The sequence below is a fragment of the Oenanthe melanoleuca genome, chromosome 8 (genome assembly GCF_029582105.1).
Source record: "Oenanthe melanoleuca isolate GR-GAL-2019-014 chromosome 8, OMel1.0, whole genome shotgun sequence".
Lineage (NCBI taxonomy): Eukaryota > Metazoa > Chordata > Aves > Passeriformes > Muscicapidae > Oenanthe > Oenanthe melanoleuca.
Window position 1 is genome coordinate 208,564 of NC_079342.1, and position 24,665 is coordinate 233,228.

At 52.6% G+C, this 24,665-nt stretch overlaps 1 protein-coding gene across 1 annotated transcript in view; it reads right to left on the reverse strand.

Moving 5' to 3' along the window:
- Positions 1-441: 441 nt before the first annotated feature.
- The window catches only part of TNNI3K (TNNI3 interacting kinase), a 29,008-nt gene continuing 4,784 nt past the window's right edge, over positions 442-24,665 (reverse strand). The window contains exons 4-25 of the mRNA XM_056497207.1: positions 23,703-23,800; positions 21,983-22,093; positions 20,357-20,455; positions 19,918-20,056; positions 18,643-18,787; positions 18,406-18,510; positions 17,755-17,849; positions 16,078-16,227; positions 14,894-14,980; positions 14,270-14,326; positions 13,187-13,279; positions 13,058-13,115; positions 12,741-12,935; positions 12,368-12,472; positions 8,141-8,193; positions 7,922-7,974; positions 6,795-6,927; positions 6,129-6,238; positions 4,328-4,387; positions 3,483-3,652; positions 2,264-2,343; positions 442-2,034 (exon numbers count right to left, since the gene is read on the reverse strand). Coding sequence (XP_056353182.1) covers positions 1,961-2,034; positions 2,264-2,343; positions 3,483-3,652; positions 4,328-4,387; positions 6,129-6,238; positions 6,795-6,927; positions 7,922-7,974; positions 8,141-8,193; positions 12,368-12,472; positions 12,741-12,935; positions 13,058-13,115; positions 13,187-13,279; positions 14,270-14,326; positions 14,894-14,980; positions 16,078-16,227; positions 17,755-17,849; positions 18,406-18,510; positions 18,643-18,787; positions 19,918-20,056; positions 20,357-20,455; positions 21,983-22,093; positions 23,703-23,800 — 2,270 coding nt within the window. The 3' untranslated portion in view covers positions 442-1,960. The remainder of the gene's footprint in view (positions 2,035-2,263; positions 2,344-3,482; positions 3,653-4,327; positions 4,388-6,128; positions 6,239-6,794; positions 6,928-7,921; positions 7,975-8,140; positions 8,194-12,367; positions 12,473-12,740; positions 12,936-13,057; positions 13,116-13,186; positions 13,280-14,269; positions 14,327-14,893; positions 14,981-16,077; positions 16,228-17,754; positions 17,850-18,405; positions 18,511-18,642; positions 18,788-19,917; positions 20,057-20,356; positions 20,456-21,982; positions 22,094-23,702; positions 23,801-24,665) is intronic.

The following is a 24,665-nucleotide window of genomic DNA, read 5'->3' on the forward strand; positions in this document are numbered from 1 at the left end:
TGTCCATGCCCACACCTGCGTGTTCACTCAGCTCCATTAAACACCTGCACCAGTGTGTGCAGCTCCTCCAGTGTGTGCAGCGACTGTGGGGATAACCTGGAGGGCAGCAGGGCTGAGCTCAGGGTCTGTCTCTGCTGCCAGAGGGCTGACTGATGCTGGGCTGGCTGTTTGTGCCCCTAAAGCTCCTTGTGCAGGTGCCCCTCCAAAGCTCCTGCCAGGGCTGCAGGTGTGGCCACACCTGGGCAGCGATTCCAGGTTACAGGTGAGCAAAGACAGAGAGGGATGCACGGATTTGCCTTTGCAGAGACTCCCTGGGAGCCCCTCTGGGAATGTGGGGGACCCAGGGCATCAGTGAAGGCTTTGGTGACCTGAGCAGTGTCACTGTAAGGAGCTAGAATGCATAATGTAACACCTATAGTGTACAGTAAGGAGTAACAGTTCAGTATTTAACATTCCTGACATATTTATAAGTGACACTTTTGTGTATGTTTGTAACAGCTGGGGGAAAGGATCCCCAGGTTAGGAACACGTATCTGGACTTCCAGACCATTAGTGTCCCTGTTGTTTGAGCAGGCAGAAGTTTGGTAATAAGCAAAACTGTGAAATGGATAATTGTATAGCTTTGGAAAAGCTTCCCATTCTTCCTTTCTCCTCTCCTATGGTGCTAATTAGTAATTAACTTCAAAGTGAAAAGTAGGTTGTACTTAGGGAAAAGCAAGATGTGCAGCAAGAAGGAAAAAAAGACTAATTATTGAAGTGAGCATATGTGAGCAAGGCAAACTATCCAACAGCATTGCCACTGGCAAAACTCATTCCTGGCTCCTCAGGAAGGGTTTTTTAACTCCCTGAAGTGTCAGGTGTTTCTAGCTGCCTGTCACTGGCTCCTGATGCTGGTGCCTCAGGTGTGTCTCACCCAGCTGGCACCTGCTGACACTCCACAGCTGAAGAATGCATTTCACCAGCTCAAAGCCACGCCAGCTGAGCACTGCAGACACAGATGGCAAAGGTTTAAAGTCCAGCTCCAGACACCAGCCCTGGCTGGCAGACGTGCAGTGGTGGCTCAGAACCTCCCAGGGTGCTGGCTGTGGGCAGCAGGGGCAGCTCAGGAATCTGTCAGGAGTCTGCAAGGTGCCTGTCCTGGCTGGGAATTCCCCAGTGCCTTTGGGGCTCAGCTGGACAAACAGACACGTGTCACTGGCAGGGTAGGAATCCTCTCAGCATCTCATTCTTGGTAAATGTTTCAGTGTGCTGGGGCTTCTCTGGGAACAGGACAGGCTACCTGCACTCCCACAAACTGCTTTGGAACAGTTTGGGAGCTGTTTGGAAAAGCTGAGGGAGGTGCAGAGCAGGGTGCAGGACAGGGACACTGGCCATGACACTGGGGCTGTGCAGGGCACTCAGGGTGCAGGACAGGGACACTGGCCATGGCACTGGGGCTGTGCAGGGCTGGCAGGGTGGCACTCAGGGTGCAGGACAGGGACACTGGCCATGGCACTGGGGCTGCCCAGGGCTGGCAGGGTGCAGGACAGGGACACTGGCCATGGCACTGGGGCTGTGCAGGGCTGGCAGGGTGGCACTCAGGGTGCAGGACAGGGACACTGGCCATGGCACTGGGGCTGCCCAGGGCTGGCAGGGTGCAGGACAGGGACACTGGCCATGGCACTGGGGCTGTGCAGGGCTGGCAGGGTGGCACTCAGGGTGCAGGACAGGGACACTGGCCATGGCACTGGGGCTGTGCAGGCCTGTCAGGGCACTCAGGGTGCAGGACAGGGACACTGGCCATGGCACTGGGGCTGCCCAGGGCTGGCAGGGTGCAGGACAGGGACACTGGCCATGGCACTGGGGCTGTGCAGGGCACTCAGGGTGCAGGACAGGGACATTGGCCATGGCACTGGGGCTGCCCAGGGCTGGCAGGGCGGCACTCAGGGCTCCATGGCGAGGCTGATGCTCCTTCTCTCCCTCAGCTGTTGTCCTCCAGGCTGCTGCTGCTGCAGGGGTGGAACCTCATGGTGCTCAGGGGGTCTGAGACGTACCCTGCAGGGACACAGAGGGTCACAGAGTGCCCTGGCCACCCTGCAGTGCCAGCACTGACACATACCCTGCAGGGACACAGAGGGTGACAGAGGGTCACAGGGTGCCCTGCAGTGCCAGCACTGACACGTACTCTGCAGGAACACAGAGAGTCACAGAGGGACACAGGGTGTCACAGAGTGCTCTGGCCACCCTGCAGTGCCAGCACAACCAGCTGTTGGCAGCAGCTCACCGTTTTTGTCCACGGGGGGGTACTGGAAGCTCCTCCTCATGTCATCCAGAGACAGGCCCTGAGCAGGGGGCTGCCCAGTGCTGCAATTAAACAGGACGTGTCAGTTTAGGTAAGACTGATGGTGGCACATATCCAGACCATGAGCCATCAGCCTGGGGCCTGGCCACAGCAGTTCAGTAAATGAAAAGCAAGAATAAGTCATGAAGTGAGACCATGACCCCCAGTTACCCTTCTGAGAGTGACTGCCCTTAAATACCCTGTCTGGCTCACAGCTGTCTCTGGATTGCCACCCTGGAAACAACTCCAGCATCAATCCAGAGTCACTGACATGTAGTTGATGTGCCACTGCTAAAAGGTTCTTGCAAACACATTTCTGAGGTGAGGAAGACAAGGCCCAAACCCACTGTCCTGACAACATATGGCTCATCCCTGATCCTAGAGATGAGAGCTGCTGTGTTTGCCCTTGAAAACAGTTCTCCCAGTGGCAGGGTCTAACAGCTCAGGTATTTACTTAGTGGTACAATAATGTGCTGCGCTGGACACAGGGGATGGCACAGGACACAGGGGACGGCACAGGCCCTGAGCTGTGAGCTGGACACAGGTGATGGCACAGGAGATGGCACAGGACACAGGTGATGGCACAGGTGATGGCACAGGACACAGGGGATGGCACAGGACACAGGGGATGGCACAGGCCCTGAGCTGTGAGCTGGACACAGGTGATGGCACAGGAGATGGCACAGGACACAGGTGATGGCACAGGCCCAGAGCTCTGTGCTGGTCCCACCACGCCACCTCCCAGCAGCACAGCCTTGTCTTTCCGTGCAGTCACCCGGGGAGCCCCCAGAGCCCCACAGACCCACCCCAGGTGCCAGGACGCACGGGCCTCCCTTGCCCTCTGTTCTCCCCCAGCCCCATCCCAGAGGATCCCCCGTGTCCCCTGCTCCCCGGACGCACCCCGTGCCCCCCGTGCTCCCCTGTCCACCCCCACCCCAGAGGATCCCCCGTGTCCCCCCGTTCCCCGCTGCCCGGACGCACCCCGGCCCGCAGGCCGCGCCGCCCCGCGGGTCCCCCGTGTCCCCTGTCCATCCCCACCCCAGAGGATCCCCCGTGTCCCCCGTTTCCCCGGACGCACCCCGTGCCCCCCGTCCATCCCCACCCCAGAAGATCCCCCGTGTCCCCCCGTGTCCCCCCGTGTCCCCCGTTTCCCCGGACGCACCCCGGCCCGCAGGCCGCGCCGCCCCGCGCCTGCAGCGCGTACTCGAGCTCGAAGCGGCTGCGCAGCGCGGCCACATGGCTGCGGCCCGGGCCGCCGCGGGCCGCCAGGCACTCCCACGAGGACGAGGGCGACAGCGAGCCGCTGCTGCTGCTGGAGCCCGGCGACACCAGCTGCTTGAAGACACAGGCACGTTGTGGCGTGATCCTCACCCTCTCCGCTAGCCGTGCCCCGTGCTGCTGCGGCTGCGCGGCCACCGCTGTCCCTGTCCTGTCCCTGTCCCATCCCTGTCCCTGTGTCCCCTGTCCCATCCAGGTGTCCCCTGTCCCATCCCTGTCCCATCCCCGTCCCTGTCCTTGTCCCTGTGTTCCCTGTCCCCATCCCTGTCCTTGTCCCTGCCCCATCCCTGTGTTCGCTGCCCCTGTCCCATCCCTGTCCCCTGTTCCTGTCCCTGTCCCCATCCCTGTGTCCCCTGTCCCTGTCCCATCCCTGTCCTGTCCCTGTCCCATCCCTGTCCTGTTCCTTGTCCCTGTGTCCCTGTCCTTGTCCCTGTGTTCCCTGTCCCCATCCCTGTCCTGGTCCCTGTCCCTGTCCCATCCCTGTCCCCTGTTTCTATCCCTGTCCCATCCCTGTCCTGGTCCCCTGTCCCTGTCCCATCCCTGTCCCCTGTTTATGGCCCTGTCCCCATCCCTGTGTCCCCTGTCCCTGGCCCATCCCTGTCCCCGTCCTTGTCCCATCCCTGTCCCTGTCCCCTGTCCCATCCCTGTCCCTGTGTCCCCTGTCCCATCCCTGTGTCCCCTGTCCCCATCCCTGTCCCAGTCCCACCCGCACACCCTTCCCCTCCTCACCTCGATGTTGCACAGACACTCCTCCAGCTTGGTGACAACCTCTGAAAACTCCGGCCTGCCCTGCGAGCACAACAGGAAAAACAGAGGAAAAACAGAGTAAAAACAGAAAGGGGCAGATGTGGGGTGGGGAGAGTGACACAGAGTGACGGGAAGGGAAGGGAAGGGAAGGGAAGGGAAGGGAAGGGAAGGGAAGGGAAGGGAAGGGAAGGGAAGGGAAGGGAAGGGAAGGGAAGGGAAGGGAAGGGAAGGGAAGGGAAGGGAAGGGAAGGGAAGGGAAGGGAAGGGAAGGGAAGGGAAGGGAAGGGAAGGGAAGGGAAGGGTCACACTGCCCCATTCCCCTTTGATCCCACGGCACAGCTGTCAGTCTGTCTGGGAGTGATGAAATCTGCAAGTTGAGTCTGAGCTACAACTGAAGACGTGTGCGTATGAGCCTCAACAGCAGCTCATCTCTTTTCCTGTAACAACTGGATTTGTGCTGATGCTGACAGATCACAAAGACACTACCAATGCATTATTGGCTCTGCTCTTTTTCCCTTTCCCACGAACGAGAGCTCAGCCAGCAGAGATGGGCTGTGGACAAACCCCTGTCCAGTGTGTGGCCACCTCGTCCATGAGAGCTGCACCAGATAAAATAAAATAAAATAAAATAAAATAAAATAAAATAAAATAAAATAAATAAAATAAAATAAAATAAAATAAAATAAAATAAATAAAATAAAATAAAATAAAATAAAATAAAATAAACCTTTACTGCTTTACAGAGCTTAGCCCTAGGCCTTATGGCAAATTCTCTGGCTCTAATTAAAGCTCACTAATCTTATTAGCCAATGAAAAAGGCTTCTCAGGAGATGCTGCTAATCTTCTAATCACCAGTTTGTCTTTGGAAACAACTGCTGTCAGAAGTTTCTGGGAAACAGATGTTCAAGTAGCTGATAAATAGAAACCGAGACATGGCACATGGGAACTAGTTTTCAGCTGGGATGAGCCTTGAATGAAATTAAAGATAAATAAAATTATACATTTTCTAATCTGGGGGCATTTCATGGCCATGCAGCAAAACCCCTACAGGTATATTCCATTTTCTGCCTTTTTTTCCTTAAACTGAGCAGACCTTGTGGAAAACTTTGACCTGTGAACACTCGTTGAGCCCCAAAATTCACCATTTTTCCATAATAAATGGTAGAAAAATCTTTTAGTGAAGCAAAATAGAGCCTAATAAAAAACAGTAGCAAAAAACTTTTAATAAAAATAATCTTGACAAGTTTTTGCTCACATCTTGTGCAAAGTTCTGGCTATCCAGGAGCTGATTGAACCATCAATTATTTTATAGTTGTGTCCTGAAGCTCCAAAACACTGGCAAGATGAAGTGATATTGGAGTGACACTGATGGGTGACAAACTGCACTGGGACTCTGGAAAGATGTTTTCTCCTCGTGGGGCTGAGTGGGAATGCTGACAAGACTCAGGGACTCAGTGCTTGCTGAATTCAGCACTTGAGTATGACACCTTATTAATAAATTTAAAATGAATGTGTGCTCTGTGCTATTCCTCACAGAAACCTGAGAGCAGCAAGGAACTTACTACTCACTGTAACAGCTCAAGTCCTAATCAGCATTATGTGATTAATTTGGTTAATGTTAATTAACTGGTTTAATTGGTAAATGTTAATTTACTTTCCTCCTCAATTCACCAACTCTCCTGAATTTCCTGACATAGCCATTATCAGCCTGGGGCTTTCTGCATATGAAATGTGATTTGGGGTGTCAGGCAGAGCAGTGTGCCCGTGTTCCCCCTGCACTCACCTCAGGACAGGCATTCCAGCCCCTGATGAGCAGGGCAGAGATGGGCTTGGGGATGGAGTAACCGATGGGGGGGCGGATGTGGTGATAGGCCATGTCTGCTGCTGCTGCTGCTGCAAGGGCAGGCAGGGACAGGTCAGCTGGTCAGCCCAGGGACAGCCCTGCCCATCCCTGGGACACCATCAGCACCAGTGACCAGCACAGGAACAGCCCTGCCCATCCCTGGGACACCATCAGCACCAGTGAGCAACCCAGGAACAGCCCTGGGACACCCATCAGCACCAGTCCCCCCATGGATGCTGTCCTGGGGCACACCAGGGAGATGTACCAAGGACTGGCTTTGCAATCCCATAATCATGTGACAGACAGACAGACAGACAGACTGACAGACACCCTGCAGCCGTGTCCTGCTCCCAGCCCCAGCCTGGGCAGGATGTTTCTGTGCCTTTCACCTATTGCTGTACCTTACACTTAATGACACCCTCAGTGAGGTGTTGGTTAGAATTACACAGTGCAGCCACCTCTTGAGTTTGGGGACAGTTAAACATGGATTCCCCAGCAGGTCACCTGGTCTCAGGTGGGCAAAGGGGATCTCTCAGTTTGGGGACATTTCAATACCTGGTTTGAGGTGGGCAAAGGGGATCTCTCAGTTTGGGGACATTTCAATACCTGGTTTGAGGTGGGCAAAGGGGATCTCCCCCGTCAGCAGCTCCCAGAGGCACAGGGCGTAGCTGAAGACGTCGGCTTTGACGGTGTACCTGGTGCTCTGGGTGAACACCTCCGGGGCCATCCAGCGCAGGTTCTGCCCAGGGAGCAGAGGCAGCCTCAGCACTGCTGCTCTCACAGCCCCTGCTCCTGCACTTCTGGCTCTGCTCTCCTTCCTCTCCCTACGTCCTGCCTCCATCACCCCATGAAACCATTGGTAATCTGCCAGGGAAACCTCAGCTGGCAGCAGATGTCTCACCTGGTGCAGCCAGAGCCACTGTGCCTGGCACGGAGCTGCATCAGTGCTGCCTCAGCTCCAGGGAGCAGGCTGAGCTGGCTGAGACACCCCAGCAGGGAAGGAGAACAGCCCGGGGGTCTGCAGAGCACCTCCCCTGGTGGGAGAGGATCTGCCCCTATGGCACAGAGCAGGAATGAGCAGGCTGCCCTGCCCTGCCCTGGGGCTGCTCCCGGGGCTCCTCACAGCCCCAGCTCTGAGCTGCCTCCCTGGGCTGGTGGCTTCAGGGTGGATTTTGGAGTCCTCGTGGCCCTTTCTCTGCACACACACTGAGTGCCACTCCAGAGTGCTGAAGGACAAGCTGGGCAGCACCACCCATCCCCTGGCACTGCCATCCTCAGGGGAGATGGGAGCACCCCTGGCCATGCAGTGACACACAGGACACACCTGGACACCATCAACACAAGCCCTGTCCTATGAATCTGACTGTGAGCCCAGGCTACTGAGAATAAATGTGTGAAATGAGGGAACCAGCGCTGAGGAACTAATTCCCTGTTAGAATAAGGAACCACCTGCCAAGAGCAAGGGACTGGGGAAGAGTGGATTAAAAATGACTCTTTAGTAAGGAATTGGAGCAATAGAGCTCCAAAGACAGCCTCATAAAGCATTGTTTCTGCTGCAGATGTTGCATATTCCCTCATCTCTGCTATTAAGGACAGAGAAAAAAAATAAAACCAAAACAAACACTGAGAGAGATTAAATACTACACCAGCCTTTTCCAACAAACATATTTGCAAAGTCTCCTCCTAAACTGTGTGTTTGATATTAATTATGTGGAGCAAAGCAAGGAACAAACCCCAGGTTGTTTTGTCATGTTGTCTTCATCCAGGGATTGCAGAAACCGAGATTCTGAAACAGAGCAAGAAAAAGAATTACTTTCAGGCCAGTACAGACACACACCTCATTGTACAGAAGTCCTACCTTAAGAACAGTTCCACAGGACCCTCTCAGTAAGCACATGTTTAGTTTTAGACAATTTGGGTTAATTTATAAGTGTTTCATAAAAACTCCTTACCTCCAAAATCAGCAACTACTGCATGGCCATCCTCATACAGGAGAATATTGTGACTGGGGAAAAAACCAACAAATTAGAGGTAATTGTTTGATAGTGTCTTAAAAATGGTGAAAATGTTATAGTTTTTGGGTCATAGCTAAACATTTGAGTTCAAATCACCTCCTTGGGTAGCAAAACCACAAAAAGGGTTTCAAGCAAAATGGGAACTTGGGGAAAGACCCACAACTGCTTCAGCTGGTCACAAGCTCCCAGCAGCTCTGGAGACAAAGGTTTCCCTGCCCCAGGCACTGCACCAAGAAAATTCAGACGAGTGAAAAGTGTATGAAAAACAGAAATTAAAAAGTTGGCAAGAGTTTACATGAAGAGGGAAAATGGAAGCAATATTGATGGTCCCAAAAAAAAGCACAACTTTGTCATATTAGAGCTGCAGAGACAAACAAGAACAGTCAAGTGAGGAACACAAATTTTACCAGATTACAGTTTTAAGACAGAAAAAAATTTAAACTCTCCCAAGCAGGACTCCCACAAATCACTGTCTTCAAGATTTCCACCTTCACCTAAACCCAACCCTTGGGATAATAAATTCAATCATAAAAATGTAACCATGACTCCTGATTTCTATTCAATCTGATTTTAGCTCTCATATGTATTTTCCATCAAAATATTGATGTGATTTCAGTATGACATGTGGAATTGTTTTGGGACACCATGTGCCAAATGAAAATAGGAATCAAACCCCAGGCTGGAGGAGAGACTGCTGAAGGCTGAGCCCCAGGCTGGATGTAGGAACACAAACCAAACAGAGCTGCACCCTCTGCTGTGGTCCTGGCTCAAACCTGGCCCTGCCAGCAGGGACAGGAATTATCACCATGTCTCAGTGTGAACAAACTGCCCTGAGCCCCAGCTTCAGCTTCAGCCTCTTCCTGTGCAGACCTGAATAAATCCTGGGAGGGATTTGCCAGCCTGGTACCTCCAGGGAACACTGCAACTGCTGATTTTGCCTTTCCAAAGTAAAAAGTACACCCCACAGAAATAAGGAACATCTTAAAAATGATGCTGCTGCTGCTGCCTCAGTGGCACTTGAAAATTTGAAAACCTCAGGTGAAACAGGAACTCTTCAGCTTGTGAGAAAAATCCAAGCTGAACTGAGCTGGCAGAATCCTGAATTCAGCAGAATCAGAAATGAATTGTCTGCTAAGGGCACTCAGGGATGGCAGAGTGGGAGTATGTGGGTTTTGTTGTTGGATGGTTGCTGGACAGACTCAGGAGCTCTCTGTTTTCTGTTCTTCAGGTTTGCAGTTTATTACGAGGGTGTGGGTGTAAGAGAGAGTGTGGAGCATGGAGAGTAAGAGAGTGAGAGCAAGGGGGTGAGAGAGAGAGCAAGAGGAGGATTAGAGATCAGAGGTAAGAGGTAAGAGAGAGATTTCCCATTTACAACACAATAAGAATTCTTCTATGATGAATATTCTAATTTCCAATAACCAATCTAACACAATATACTAATTTCCTAATATTTGCATGCAACCTATAGGAACTACTCAATTCCCATGTTTTCTGACTTTCTGATCTGTAACCCTTATCTTCAGACCTTTCCTGCCAGCCTTGGGACAGGATGTCTGTTGGTTCTTTGGTGTTTGTGGCATTTGGCATCATCTAAACAAAGGGAGAGGCCTCAAACCTTCACATGGCTGTTTTCAGCTTCTATATCAAAATATGCCAACATCTCTATTCCATCTCTTGTTCCAGAACTACTTGCTAGGCACTGATAAGATTTCTCTGTTCCCTCCCCAGCAAGAGCAGGCACTGTTCCATGGTGAAGCCATGGAAGAAGGACAGGAGGAGTGTGCAGTGCCCTGGCTTTGTGCAAGGTCAGGGCTCTGGGGGTGCCAGGCACAGGCTGCTCTCCCCCATGGCAGGGGACAGGCTCAGGTGTCCCTTCCCAGGGGTTTGGGCCATTGAAGGATCCCTCTGCCTGTGACATGCTGTGCAATGGATATTTAAGATTTCATAGGGGATATTTCAACAAAGAGCAGTCTCAGGCTCCATCCCCGCTGCCATCCTCCCTCTCATCTCCCTTCTAAGCAGCTCTCACAAGTGTTCACTGACAGCCAGTCACCAAAAGCAGGTCAGGCACTCAAAGGCTCCCTCCAGCCACATGCAGCTGCTGTGGCTCAATTTAAATGGGCACTGAATGGTCTGTCTGCTATTAAAGTGCTATAATCACGGTGCTGCCATCCCTCCCCACGGGGTGAGCACTGATAAGTGATGCATGTCACCATCTCTGATGGCTGCCAGGGGTGAAAAGCAAAATAAAGCTCCCAATTATTCTTCAAATGGAAGGATAACCCCTTTTCCAGGGTAGGGACATGAAAGATTGGTTTTATTCTCTATTCTGTCGAGCCACATTGCAGGTTTATTTAATGCATTATGTGCAGTGCATTAGATTTAAGAACTCACAAAGGTGGTTGAGTAATGCGGAAATTTAAGGTAAAAAACATGAGGCTCCTTTGAAGCCACTGGCAAAACTTAACACAGAATTTCACTCTCAGTCTTTCTCTTAAGCTGTTGCAAAGATTTTCATCTGATAATTGTGCCTGTGGGTTTGCTGGGCTCCTGCTGCAAACACAACTCCTGCTCCTGCACTAAAGTTTCAGAGGCTGAGCCCTCAGCAGCTCCTCAGTGGCACCCACAACCCTGAGAACATCATCTCCTGACCCTCACAGGCAGCCTGGGCTCTCTGGGAACACACTGACTGGGCTTTTCTTCTGTGCAAACCATCATTTAAAATCCTGCAGTGCAGAACTCTTCTTCCAAGAGCCACCAGGGAGCTGCCCTGGGAGTTTGAGTCCTGGATGCCCTGGGAGTTTGAGCCTTGCCTGCCCTGCTCTGGGTTTGGCTGCCCTGCTCTGCTCTGGTTTAGGCTGCTCTGCTCTGGTTTAGGCTGCCCTGCCCTGCTCTGGGTTTTGCTGCTCTGCTCTGGTTTAGGCTGCCCTGCTCTGCTCTGGTTTAGGCTGCTCTGCTCTGGTTTAGGCTGCTCTGCTCTGGTTTAGGCTGCCCTGCCCTGCTCTGGTTTAGGCTGCTCTGCTCTGGTTTAGGCTGCCCTGCTCTGCTCTGGTTTAGGCTGCTCTGCTCTGGTTTAGGCTGCTCTGCTCTGGTTTAGGCTGCCCTGCCCTGCTCTGGTTTAGGCTGCTCTGCTCTGGTTTAGGCTGCCCTGCTCTGGGTTTGGCTGCCCTGCCCTGCTCTGGTTTAGGCTGCTCTGCTCTGGTTTAGGCTGCCCTGCTCTGGGTTTGGCTGCCCTGCTCTGCTCTGGTTTAGGCTGCTCTGCTCTGGTTTAGACTGCCCTGCTCTGGGTTTAGGCTGCCCTGCCCTGCTCTGGTTTAGGCTGCCCTGCCCTGCTCTGGTTTAGGCTGCCCTGCTCTGGTTTAGGCTGCTCTGCTCTGGTTTAGGCTGCTCTGCCCTGGGTTTTGCTGCTCTGCTCTGGTTTAGGCTGCTCTGCTCTGGTTTAGGCTGCCCTGCTCTGGGTTTTGCTGCTCTGCTCTGGTTTAGGCTGCTCTGCTCTGATTTAGGCTGCCCTGCTCTGGTTTAGGCTGCCCTGCCCTGCTGTGACAGAACTAAGAACCACGTTTTTCTTTAGCCAGAGGAACCTTCCCATGTCCAGCCCTGCACTCAGAGCAGCCCAGGTGCCTCATCTCTGCTGTTTCCCCAGGATGTTTCCATGGCTGGGACACCAAGAGGGGCTTTCCCTGGGGATACCCAGGGCTCCCCTGACCCCCCAGAGGTGGGTGAGTGCCCGGGGTGTGCCAGAGCCCAGCTCCCAGAGGGGAGCAGCCAGAGCTCAAACAGCCAGCAAACACAAACGTGGACTCAGTGCCTCTGGGGGATATTTACAGCAGAGGAGACAAAGCCAAGGGGTGAAGTGATGAGGGAAGGTGACCAGTGCCCTTTGACAGCAGGGCTCAGGCTGAAACTGGAGCACAGAGCTGCAGGAAAACACAGAGCTGCAGGAAAACACAGAGCTGCAGGAAAACACAGAGCTGCAGGAAAACACTGCCAGGCTCTGCAGCCACAGTCCAGCAAGTGGGACTTGTAGGGGTTTGTGCAAAACCTCTGAGATTGTTTTCAGCTGAGTGCTAATGAGGCACTGGGGTTGCAGGAGGCTGCAGGGTGTCCCTGTGGCTCTGAGATTTCATTTTTAGCCCCAATTTTTAGTTTAGAGACAGAGCTGACCTGTTCAAATCCCGATGAATGATGGGCTGTGTGAGATTGTGCAGGTACTCCATGCCTTTGGCCACATCTACAGCAATGATCAACTTGGACTGCAGGTCAAGGATTCTGCATTTTGTAAAAAAATAAAAGATCACTTGAAGTTAATAGACAGCTGAAAATTATTCTTACCTGTAAATCACAGAACGTCTAAAATTGCTTTACATACAAAATAATGTTAGATAATCTATGCAAACCTAAGTACTGTAAAATAAAGACAATAACAGTTTTGTGAGCACTTACCTATTTCCCTTGTACACCAATAAACTGAACCAGAGCTGAGCACTCCTCCCCTGCTGTCCTGTGCTGAATGAGCACTGTCCCCACTCCCCCATACCTCTTCTGCTCGTGGAGCAGGGAGAAGAGCGAGCCCCCCGAGATGTACTGGGTGACGATGGCGAACTGGCTGGGGTCGTCCAGGCAGGCCCCCACCAGCTGGATGACACAGGGGTGGTTGAGGCGGCACAGGATGGACACCTCCCTGCAGAACATGTCCACGTCCGACTTGGAGCAGTAGGAGCTGGCTCTGTAGCTGGGTTGGCACAGAGAAGGCAAATGGCAGAGAGCAGGGGTGGGTGAATCCTCCTCACCAGCCCAGGGAGCAGCAGCACGAGCTCACCGCTTGATTCCAACGATTTTATTTTATTTACTCACCGCTTGATGGCAACGATTTTATTTCTGCACCGCCCCTTGTACACCTTCCCAAAGGAGCCTGGAATGTTTAAATAAATAAACCAGACTCTGTTTGTGATGGCACCAGGGGGTGCAGCTCTCTGGAGGTACCTGAGCCGATGATCTCGTGGAACTCGATCTCGGAGAGCTGCAGGTGGAAGTGAGAAGGGAGCCCAGCCCTGAGCAGGAGCACGTCAGCCTTTTCTGCAGGAGAAATGCACCTGTGAGCCAAGGACAGCATCTGAATCCCACAGCCCTGAGCCCCACAGCACCGTGAGCCCCTCAGCCCTGAGCCCCTCAGCACCCTGAGCCCCTCAGCCCTGAGCCCCACCTGAGCCCCACAGCCCTGCCCTGAGAGCTGAGTGCCCTGCTGAGCATGCTGCAGCCCAGCCCAGGACAGACAGACACAACCCAGGGACAGACAGACCCAGCCCAGGACAGACAGACCCAGCCCAGGGACAGACAGACCCAGCCCAGGACAGACACAGCCCAGGACAGACAGACACAGCCCAGGGACAGACAGACACAGCCCAGGACAGACAGAGCCCAGGACAGACAGACACAGCCCAGGACAGACAGACAGGGAACACGTGGAATCTCAACTTGGCCACTAAATCTGTCTCTGTCTTGTTAATCTTTTCAGTTTATCACTATAAAGTTTCCTAAACACAGCATTTTGGTGCTGCTGTGTAAAGCATGTAAGGATCTAATTATATCCAGAGTGAACATTGAAAGTAGGAAACTGAAAGTACCACAAAAAAAAAAAAAAAAAGAAATATTTTAAACTTCCTTAAAATATTTATCTGAATGTTTCAGAGTAACACAAATTATTTCTGGACAGAATTTTTCTTATAAAGATAATTCAGACATTTCATGGTGTGATTAAATTGCACTTATTTGCTTTCATGGAGAAGTGAGTATTTCATTAGTGCTATTTTACATCACAGCCTTTTCTCAAAGAAGTAAAAAAGGAATATATATTTTTAAAGTGAATAAAAAAAAGGGCAAATACAGGAATTATCATTATTCTGAGCAACAAAACTAAGTACACTGTTTCCTAAAATTACCCAGAGAAACAGAACAATATGCCATAAAAAGTCCAGAATAATGAATCCTCTGAAGGATGCTCAAGCTGACAAACACATTGGATAAAGGACCACAAAAGTTCAAGTTTTCCCTTGGCATTGCAAATACCTTTTGTCATGCTTTTAATCTTCCCCAGAGGGGATGGCACAGACACGTAGGAACCATCTGAAACAAAGAGCAGAGTGAAATCACAGTGACAGCAGTGATGGTGCTGATAAATTCCTGAGTCAGTGATGCCAGGAAGGATTAATACTAAAGGTGAGAACCCAGATAAACACAGCAGCACATCTGGCAGCTGCCTTGGCTGAGGCACAGCTGGTTTTCCTCTCTGCAGGGCTCAGCCATTCCTCAGAGGGGCTGGGATGGCAGAAATGGGGTAGTGGGTAAAAATCTGAGTGTGGCCAAAAATGGGGAGGGCTGTGGTAGTGGTTACAAATCTGTGTATGGCCAGAAATGGGGAGTGATGTGATAATCATTAAAAAATATGAGTATGGCCAGAAATGGGGAGTGATGTGATAGTGCTTAAAAAATCTGAGTATGGCCAGAAATGGAGAGTGCAGTGATAATCATTAAAGGAATCTGTGCGTGACCAGAAATGGGGAGTGCCATGACAATGATTTCATTTGTGCTGTCAGGACTGACCCAAAGCTCTCTGACATGGGTACAGCACTTCCAGAGATTGCAGCAGCCTTTGGGTCAGGCCCTTTGAGTAAAATGATTGCTCAGCCATACCTCCTCCAGGCTGGGAATACTCATTGCAGGGGGATTCATCCTGAGGTCTCTTGTAGTGCTTCAGGAGGGTCACAATTGCATCATGGCCTAGGAAAGAATGAGGAAATACAAGGGGTTGCAGGTAACTCAAAGGACATTAAAAAAAAAAAAAAAAGAAAATCAGGAGATTTAAAAAAAAGAACAAAAGAAAAATGTGCCTATAAAATATGCAAAGACATGGTGAAGCTAACCTCAACCTACTGTGATTCTTGTGTATTATTTTGCCAATGATCAGATTTTGTAAAGCCCTGCAAACTCACAGTTTTAATTTATCACAGACACCCTCACAGTAAAAGGCACTGCAGGGGGATGTCCCAGAAGCTGCAGGCTCAGAAATGAAATGGGAGTGCTGTGCAGGCAGGACAGTACAACAAACCAGGAAGATGCCTCTCTTTGTCCATACCTGCAAGAATTGGGGGTTACTGACTGACCCCTCATTCCTCACCGTGCTCAGCACTGAGATGAGAGCTGGTGCCTGCAGAGGGGCAGCCCTGCTGCACAGGCTGAGCCTGCTCCAGCAGCACAGGAACAACCCCTGAGACTGTGCTGGATGGGCTGGTGCTGAGCAGAGCTGTGGGGCTGAGCGCTGGGGCTTATAGCCCTTTATAGCCTTTATAAACCTTTATAGCCCTTTATAACCCTTTGTAACCCTTTATAACCCTTTATAGCCCTTTGTAGCCCTTTATAGCCCTTTATAACCTTTATAACCTTTATAGCCCTTTGTAGCCCTTTATAGCCCTTTATAACCTTTATAACCCTTTATAGCCCTTTGTAACTCTTTATAGGCCTTTATAACCTTTATAACCATTATAGCCTTTATAAACCTTTGTAACCCTTTATAGCCCTTTATATCCCTTTATAACCATTATAACCCTTTATATCCCTTTGTAACCCTTTAGATACCTTTATATCCCTTTATAACCCTTTATATCCCTTTATAAGCCTTTATAACCTATATAACCCTTTATAAGCCTTTATAACCCTTTATATCCCTTTAGAACCCTTTATATCCCTTTAGAACCCTTTATAATCCCCAGGGTTCTCCCTCTGCAGGCACTGCCAGGTTGTTCTGCCTCCTTCCCCTGCTGCCCTGTCCTTCCTGCACATTCTCTGTGTTTCAGAGCAGAGACAGAAGCTGGCAATACCTTTCTCATAAGCCCACATCAGGCAGGTCTGCTCCTCCTTTTCTCCACTGGACCTGCTGGGGTCGCAGGCCACGAGGTTCATGTCAGCGCCGCTGTCCAGCAGGAACTGCACCAGGCGCATGTGGCCGTGGAAGCAGGCAGAGTGCAGCCCTGGAGCAGAGAGCACAGCTGGAACAGCTTGCACAGCTGGAACAGCTGCACCAGCTGGCACAGCAGGCAGAGTGCAGCCCTGGAGCAGAGAGCACAGCTGGAACAGCTGGCACAGCAGGCACAGCTGGCAGAGTGCAGTCCTGGAGCAGAGAGCACAGCTGGAACAGCTGGCAGAGTGCAGCCCTGGACACAGAGAGCACAGCTGGCAGCACAGCTGGCAGAGCTGGCAGAGTGCAGCCCTGGAGCACAGAGAGCACAGCTGGAACAGCTGGCACAGCTGGCAGAGTGCAGTCCTGGAGCAGAGAGCACAGCTGGCACAGCTGGCAGAGTGCAGCCCTGGACACAGAGAGCACAGCTGGCACAGCTGGCAGAGCTGGCAGAGTGCAGCCCTGGAGCACAGAGAGCTGGCAGCACAGCTGGCACAGCTGGCAGAGTGCAGCCCTGGAGCAGAGAGCACAGCTGGAACAGCTGGCACAGCTGGCAGAGTGCAGTCCTGGAGCAGAGAGCACAGCTGGCACAGCAGGCACAGCTGGCAGAGTGCAGTCCTGGAGCAGAGAGCACAGCTGGCAGCACAGCTGGCAGAGCTGGCAGAGTGCAGCCCTGGAGCACAGAGAGCACAGCTGGAACAGCTGGCACAGCTGGCAGAGTGCAGTCCTGGAGCAGAGAGCACAGCTGGCACAGCTGGCAGAGTGCAGCCCTGGACACAGAGAGCACAGCTGGCAGCACAGCTGGCAGAGCTGGCAGAGTGCAGCCCTGGAGCACAGAGAGCTGGCAGCACAGCTGGCACAGCTGGCAGAGTGCAGCCCTGGAGCAGAGAGCACAGCTGGAACAGCTGGCACAGCTGGCAGAGTGCAGTCCTGGAGCAGAGAGCACAGCTGGCACAGCTGGCAGAGTGCAGCCCTGGACACAGAGAGCACAGCTGGCAGCACAGCTGGCAGAGCTGGCAGAGTGCAGCCCTGGAGCACAGAGAGCTGGAAGCACAGCTGGCACAGCTGGCACAGCTGGCAGAGTGCAGCAGCACTGCAGCAACAACCAAAGTGAAGCTGATCTCCTGCAGAGATAAATGTGCTGTCAGAAAACTCCAGGGGGAAGAGGCGGAAATGGAACGTGAAGGTGCAAGAGCCAAGTGAGTGGCTCTGCACAATGTGCCACCCGTGCTGTGCCACCTGCAATCCACATTTACCATCCTGTGTGGGAGAGAAGGGAGTCAAACAGGGCAGCTCTGGGTACTGGGGGCAGGAAGGTGTGCAGCCCTCCTGACACCACAACTCTGTTTCTATTAGAATAGAAGGCTCAATACTGGAGGAGCAGTTCACACCAGGTTTTGTCACTCACATACACCCTAATGAGCCTGACACACCCTCACTGAAGTCTGATCACTTCTGTGCCTCCTGCAAAAACATTTCAGCAAAGCTGTGCCCTGTCTAGAAGGTGCTGGGGTTACCCTGGCCATCCTGGTGGTTTTATGGCTTCCCCATTTTGTGGTGCTGGTACCAGCCTCACACCCTGCAGGCATCATGATCTTACCTGTGTGCCCATCTCTCCCCTGCTGGTTGATGCTCACAACATTCTGGTCAAGGAGAAACTTGACAAGTTCTATGTTCTTCCCATAGGTGCAAGCACTGCAGAAGTAGAGGGGGTGGTGAGTCCATGGAGGAGCACTTTGGGTAGCCAAAATTTACAGAGAATTACACTGAGATAAAATATACAGTAATAGAGGATAATTACAAATGTGCAAATGCATGATCAATCCACCAGAGCATATTCACTTTTATTGTTTCAGAACCATTCTAATTAATGCTGAATCACCTAATTTTGCACAGCTATGTTGCGAAGTTCATCTTAAACAGCCCTTTACAAAATTCCAGCACTCCCACCAAACCATGTTCTGCCATGTTCTGGTTTGTTCCTCAGGGTAGCTGGCTCCAGCAGACACCCAGGTGGAGCAGCTCTGATCTCAGCTCAGACTGGACAAGCACAAGCAGAGGAACGAACCTCTGGCCAGCTGCTGGTGAATGATTTTCCCTGCCATGTGTCTCAGGTAGAAACACCCTCCCTGTGAGCTCTGTCCCTCCCTGGCTGCTGGTGAGGGGGATTACAAACTCCAGTCTGGAATTTTGGGAGCGTGCACGGGTGAGAGGAGCTCTGCTGATGAATGAAGGCACTGGAGCACCTCACCTGTGGAAAGCTGTCTCACTGAATATATTTTCCTTAGTGAGACTCTCTGTTCCTGAGAGCTGGATGAGCTCCTTGACAACTTCAAACTTGCCATTGTAACAGGCACTGCAGGGGAAGGAGCACAGAGGGTCAGCAGACTCCCACCAGCCCCAAATAAAGATCTGTGCACACCAGGTGATGCAGACATCACACACATCACACACACTAATCACAGCCAGCAGCTGCCCTGGCACTCACAGGTGCAGAGGTGTGTCCCCATAGATGTTCACCACGTGGGGCTGCACCTCAGAGCTGCTCTGCAGCAGGAGCTTCACCAGGTCATGGTGCCCAAAGCGAGAGCAGAAGTGCAGAGGAACGTGATCTTCGTTGTCCTGGGCATTCACTGCCAGTGCACCCAGAAAAACCACAGGAAGGATTTCATCCTTAGCACAGCCTGCCTGGCGCTGTCTCAGATATTTACTAGAATTTTTGTGTTGTGTCTATGCATTTTGAAACCTCCTGGGGAAATACTGGTGGATGTATTTGTTTAAAATTGAAATTTCTTTTGCTGCCCCCATTGCTCTGTGCCCTCTGCAGTGCAGTGCCAAGGTGATTTCCTGAGCCTGGGGCTTGCTGCTCCCTTCCAGCTGCAATTAGTGACTCTTCTGAAGAAGCTGTCCATGAAGGAGCCCTGAGTTATAAACAACCCTTAGAAAAAGCAATGTTGAAGCAAAAGGAAGATGATAACAGCACCACCAGAACTGGGAATGCCCAGGCAGCACAGAGCTGCTGGCATTGACCAGGAGCAGCAGAATACCCCAAGGCAGGTGCCCAGTGTCCCTGGGGATCCCAGATCTGGGGGCAGCCTGGGCAGTGCCCCCCATGCCAGGAGCTCTGGGCTGGCCCTGGGCTGGCCAACAAAGGAACAGCTCAGTTGTGACCCCAATTACTGCTCTGCCCTGAGCACTGCCACATCTATTCAGGTTCTTTCCCCAGTTCCTTTCATTCCTGGCACTAAAGGCTTTTCCTCTGCTGCTGCATTTACAGCAAGTTTCAAAGTGTGCTGCTTTAAGAGCAAAAGGCTTCCTGCTTCCAGTCTGCCTTTTCTTTTTCTCTGTGCTGAAGATTCAGAGTTTAAAGAAAAGAACCTGGAATGGTGCCCCAGATTCTTTCCTTTTGGAATAAACTCTCTGACAGAGAGCAAACCTCCCACTGCCTTGTCACAATGAGAGAATGTCTCTTTTTTCCTCTTTATGACAATTCTATCAGCTCAGAGCACACACATGGAGGCTGGAACACCCTGAGCTCACTGTGAGCACTGACAGACCTGGCAGTGCTCCCCTCTCATTCACACACAGCCTGGGCTGCAGCAGGACATCCACAGCCTGCAGGGCCAGGAGAACTCCCCAGCTGCTCTTTCCTGTGTCACTTGGGCCAGGATGACACAGACACTCGTACAAAGTGTGTGCTGGGGAGCTGGGGCTCTGCCTAGAAAACACAGAGTTAAAGGTGGGTTTAAATTTCTTTTCTCACCATCAGCTTTGCTGCCCTCCTCCATCAGAAGCTTTGTGATGCTGAGAAAGCCTTTGGCAGCAGCCAGGTGGAGAGGTCTGTCCCCAACCTCACCACTGGCATTGACATCAGCTCCAAACTTCAGCAAGAGCCGGGCAACCTAAACATTTCATTAGGGTTAATTAACCACTGAGAGAAAACCAGACACAATATTGCACTGGGTGATACTATACATGTGGGCATCTCTGTGAAGTTAAAACAGGGAGGAGGGATTCAACAGAAAACTCGTTTTTAAGTTAGGTGTCTATAAAAATATTAAAATTCTCAAAAGCAAGCAAACGTTAATTCTGCAAACCATTCTGTGTGGTGGATGGAGACCAGACTGGTTTGTCTGAGTGACCAGTCAGTGTAAGAAAGGGACACCCCAAAGCCAAATCCAGGCTGAGGCTGCCCCAGTCACCTGCTCGTGGCCGCAGTAGGCAGCGATGTGCAGAGGGGTGAAGAACACGGCATCCTGCACGTTGACAAAGGCCCCGTGCTGCAGCAGGATATCCACAGCCTGGGGAGCCAGGAGCACAGAAAAACCAAATTATACACTGGATATATCACACTGATATAGACCCTGTGCTGCAGCAGGATATCCACAGCCTGGGGAGCCAGGAGCACAGAAAAATCAAATTATACACTGGATATATCACACTGATATAGACCCTGTGCTGCAGCAGGATATCCACAGCCTAGGGAGCCAGGAGCACAGAAAAACCAAATTATACACTGGATATATCACATTGATATAGACCCTGTGATGCAGCAGGATATCCACAGCCTGAGGGAGCCAGGAGCACAGAAAAATCAAAATATACACTGGGTATATGTATATATGTATATGGGTATATGTGTATATATGAATATATGAATATGTGTATATGTGTATATATTAATATATGTATATATGTATATGTGTATATATCTATATGTGTATATGTGTATATGTGTATATATGTATATATGTATATGTATATATATTTATATGTGTATATATCTATATGTGTATATATCCATGAATATGAGATGAAGTGAGCAGACTGGCTGTCCCTGCAGCCCCCCCAGCTCCCCCAGGCCCCCAGCCCACACTCCCCACACTCCCCACGCTCCCCACGCTCCCCACGCTCCCCACAGTCCCCACAGTCCCCACGCTCCCCACACTCCCCACACTCCCCACGCTCCCCACAGTCCCCACAGTCCCCACGCTCCCCACACTCCCCACACTCCCCACGCTCCCCACGCTCCCCACACTCCCCACAGTCCCCACGCTCCCCACACTCCCCACGCTCCCCACGCTCCCCACGCTCCCCACGCTCCCCACGCTCCCCACATCCCCACGCTCCCCACATCCCCACACTCCCCACAGTCCCCACACTCCCCACAGTCCCCACGCTCCCCACGCTCCCCACACTCCCCACACTCCCCACACTCCCCACGCTCCCCACATCCCCACACTCCCCACACTCCCCACAGTCCCCACACTTCCCTCGCTCCCCACGCTCCCCACACTCCCCACGCTCCCCACGCTCCCCACGCTCCCCACACTCCCCACACTGCCCACGCTCCCCACACTCCCCACGCTCCCCACGCTCCCCACACTCCCCACACTGCCCACGCTCCCCACGCTCCCCACGCTCCCCACACTCCCCACGCTCCCCACGCTCCCCACACTCCCCACACTGCCCACGCTCCCCACACCCCCCACGCTCCCCACGCCCCCCACAGTCCCCACAGTCCCCACACTCCCCACGCTCCCCACGCTCCCCACGCTCCCCACACTCCCCACAGTCCCCACGCTCCCCACGCTCCCCACGCTCCCCACACTCCCCACAGTCCCCACGCTCCCCACGCTCCCCACAGTCCCCACACTCCCCACAGTCCCCACGCTCCCCACGCTCCCCACGCTCCCCACGCTCCCCACACTCCCCACGCTCCCCACGCTCCCCACGCTCCCCACATCCCCACGCTCCCCACGCTCCCCACATCCCCACGCTCCCCACAGTCCCCACACTCCCCACGCTCCCCACGCTCCCCACGCTACCTGCGGGTGGCCGGCCATGGTCGCCACGTGCAGGGCGGTCAGAGCCCCGTAGCCAACCTGCTGGATGTCAGCCCCGGCGTGCAGCAGGGCTGTCAGCAGCTCTGCCTGGTCCTGCAACAGGGCAGCCTGTCAGCGGGGGACAGGATCACAGGGACAGGGTCACAGGGACATCAAACCTGGGACAGGGTCACAGGGACAGGATCACAGGGACAGGATCACAGACATCCACCTGGGACAGGATCACAGGGACAGAGGTCACAGACATCCAACCTGGGTCAGGATCACAGGGACAGGGTCACAGGGACATCAAACCTGGGACAGGATCACAGGGACAGGATCACAGGGACATCAAACCTGGGACAGGATCACAGGGACAGGATCACAGGGACAGGATCACAGACATCCACCTGGGACAGGATCACAGGGACAGAGGTCACAGACATCCAACCTGGGACAGGGTCACAGGGACAGGATCACAGGGACATCAAACCAGGGACAGGATCACAGGGACATCAAACCTGGGACAGGATCACAGGGACAGGATCACAGGGACAGGATCACAGACATCCACCTGGGACAGGATCACACACAACAAACCTGGGACAGGATCACAGGGACAGGGTCACAGGGACAGGATCACAGGGACATCAAACCTGGGACAGGATCACACACAGCAAACCTGGGAAAGGATCACACACATCCAGCCTGGGACAGGATCACAGGGACAGGATCACAGACATCCAACGTGGGACAGGATCACACGGACAGGATCACAGGGACAGGATCACACACACCAAACTTGGGACAGATCACAGGGACAGGGATCACATACAACAAACCTGGGACAGGATCACAGGGACAGGCATCACAGACATCCAACCTGGGACAGGATCACACACATCAAACCTGGGACAGGACCACACACAGCAAACTTGGGACAGATCACAGGGACAGGGATCACACACATTATCCCTGAGATCACATATATCAAACCTGGGACAGGGATCACAAGGGACAGGATCACACACACCAAACCTGGGACAGGGATCACATGGGACAGGGATCACACACATCAAACTTGGGACAGGATCACACACACCAAACCTGGGATCACACACATCCAGCCTGGGACAGATCACAGGGACAGGGATAACACACATTATCCCTGAGATCACACACATCAAACTTGGGACAGGATCACACACATCCAGCCTGGGAGAGGGATCACTCACACCAAACCTGGGACAGATCACAGGGACAGGGATCACACACATCCAGCCTGGGCTCAAAGACATCATCCCTGGACACAGCTCCCAGCCTTGGCTGTGACACCCAGAGCTCCTGGCTGGGACCAGGGTGCCGGGACAGGCTGGGCAAGGCTGGCCTGGGCACCAGGCTAGGCTTTGCTAGACTGAAGCCTGGATGTCAAAGAAGGCTCTATCCTGGTTTTATGGTGACACAGGACAATCCCTGTATCTTGAGTCCCTGTATCTTGCACTGGGTGTCTCCATCACTAATTCCCAAGCTCCTACCCCACAGATGACACTGTAAAAGATAATTCCTGTGCGTGGGCCCCTCATGGGGCATTTTTCTATGCACCACAAATGGGAAATTTATGTTTTCACCAGGAATAATGACTAGAGAGCTCATCTAGACAGGTCAGACAAATCAGTGGCTCAGTTCTGATTTCATGGCATCAATTCTAGTTAAAATAATTTACCTTATAGGCTGCCAAGTGCAGAGCTGTAAATCCATTTCTCGTCAGTCTGGATGGGCGCAGCCCTTTCAGCATCAGAGTTCTGATGTGGGATTTGTTGCCTTTAGAGAGAAAAGTGGGAAAAAGTCAGTTCCAGGAAGGAACACGCAGAGGAGGCAAGAAGTTTTCTCTGAAAGCAGAGAAATGGAGACCTGGACTGCTGACCTAGGCAGGTAATGAAATACACCTTGTGACACTTGGAAATGGTGAGCTGGGTGGGAATACTGGCCAGGAGAGCTGTGGGTCTGAACTAACAGCAGCTCATGGTTAGTTCACACTTTAATGAGGATTTGGGAAGGGTGGCTGAGCTCCAGAGCAGCACACTCCTCTCTAACAGCCAGGCTGTGCTGCAGGGAGCTCAGTGAAGCACAAGGTGACTCTGGCACCTCTGACATCACTGGCACCACTGGCTCCTCTGACATCACTGGCACCTCTGGCTCCTCTGGCATCTCTGGCTCCTCTGGCATCTTTGGCACCTCTGGCTCCTCTGGCTCCTCTGGCACCTCTGGCTCCTCTGGCTCCTCTGAACCTCTGGCTCCTCTAACTCCTCTGGCACCTCTGGCTCCTCTGGCTCCTCTGGCATCTCTGAACCTCTGGCACCTCTGGCTCCTCTAGCACCTCTGGCACCTCTGACACCTCTGGCACCTCTGACACCTCTGGCACCTCTGGCTCCTTTGGCACCTCTAGCACCTCTGGCATCTCTGAACCTCTGGCACCTCTGGCTCCTCTAGCACCTCTGGCACCTCTGGCTCCTCTAGCACCTCTGGCACCTCTAGCACCTCTGGCTCCTCTGGCACCTCTGGCTCCTCTGGAACCTCTGGCTCCTCTGGAACCTCTGGCTCCTTTGGCACCTCTAGCACCTCTGACACCTCTGGCACCTCTGGCTCCTCTGGCACCTCTGGCTCCTTTGGCACCTCTAGCACCTCT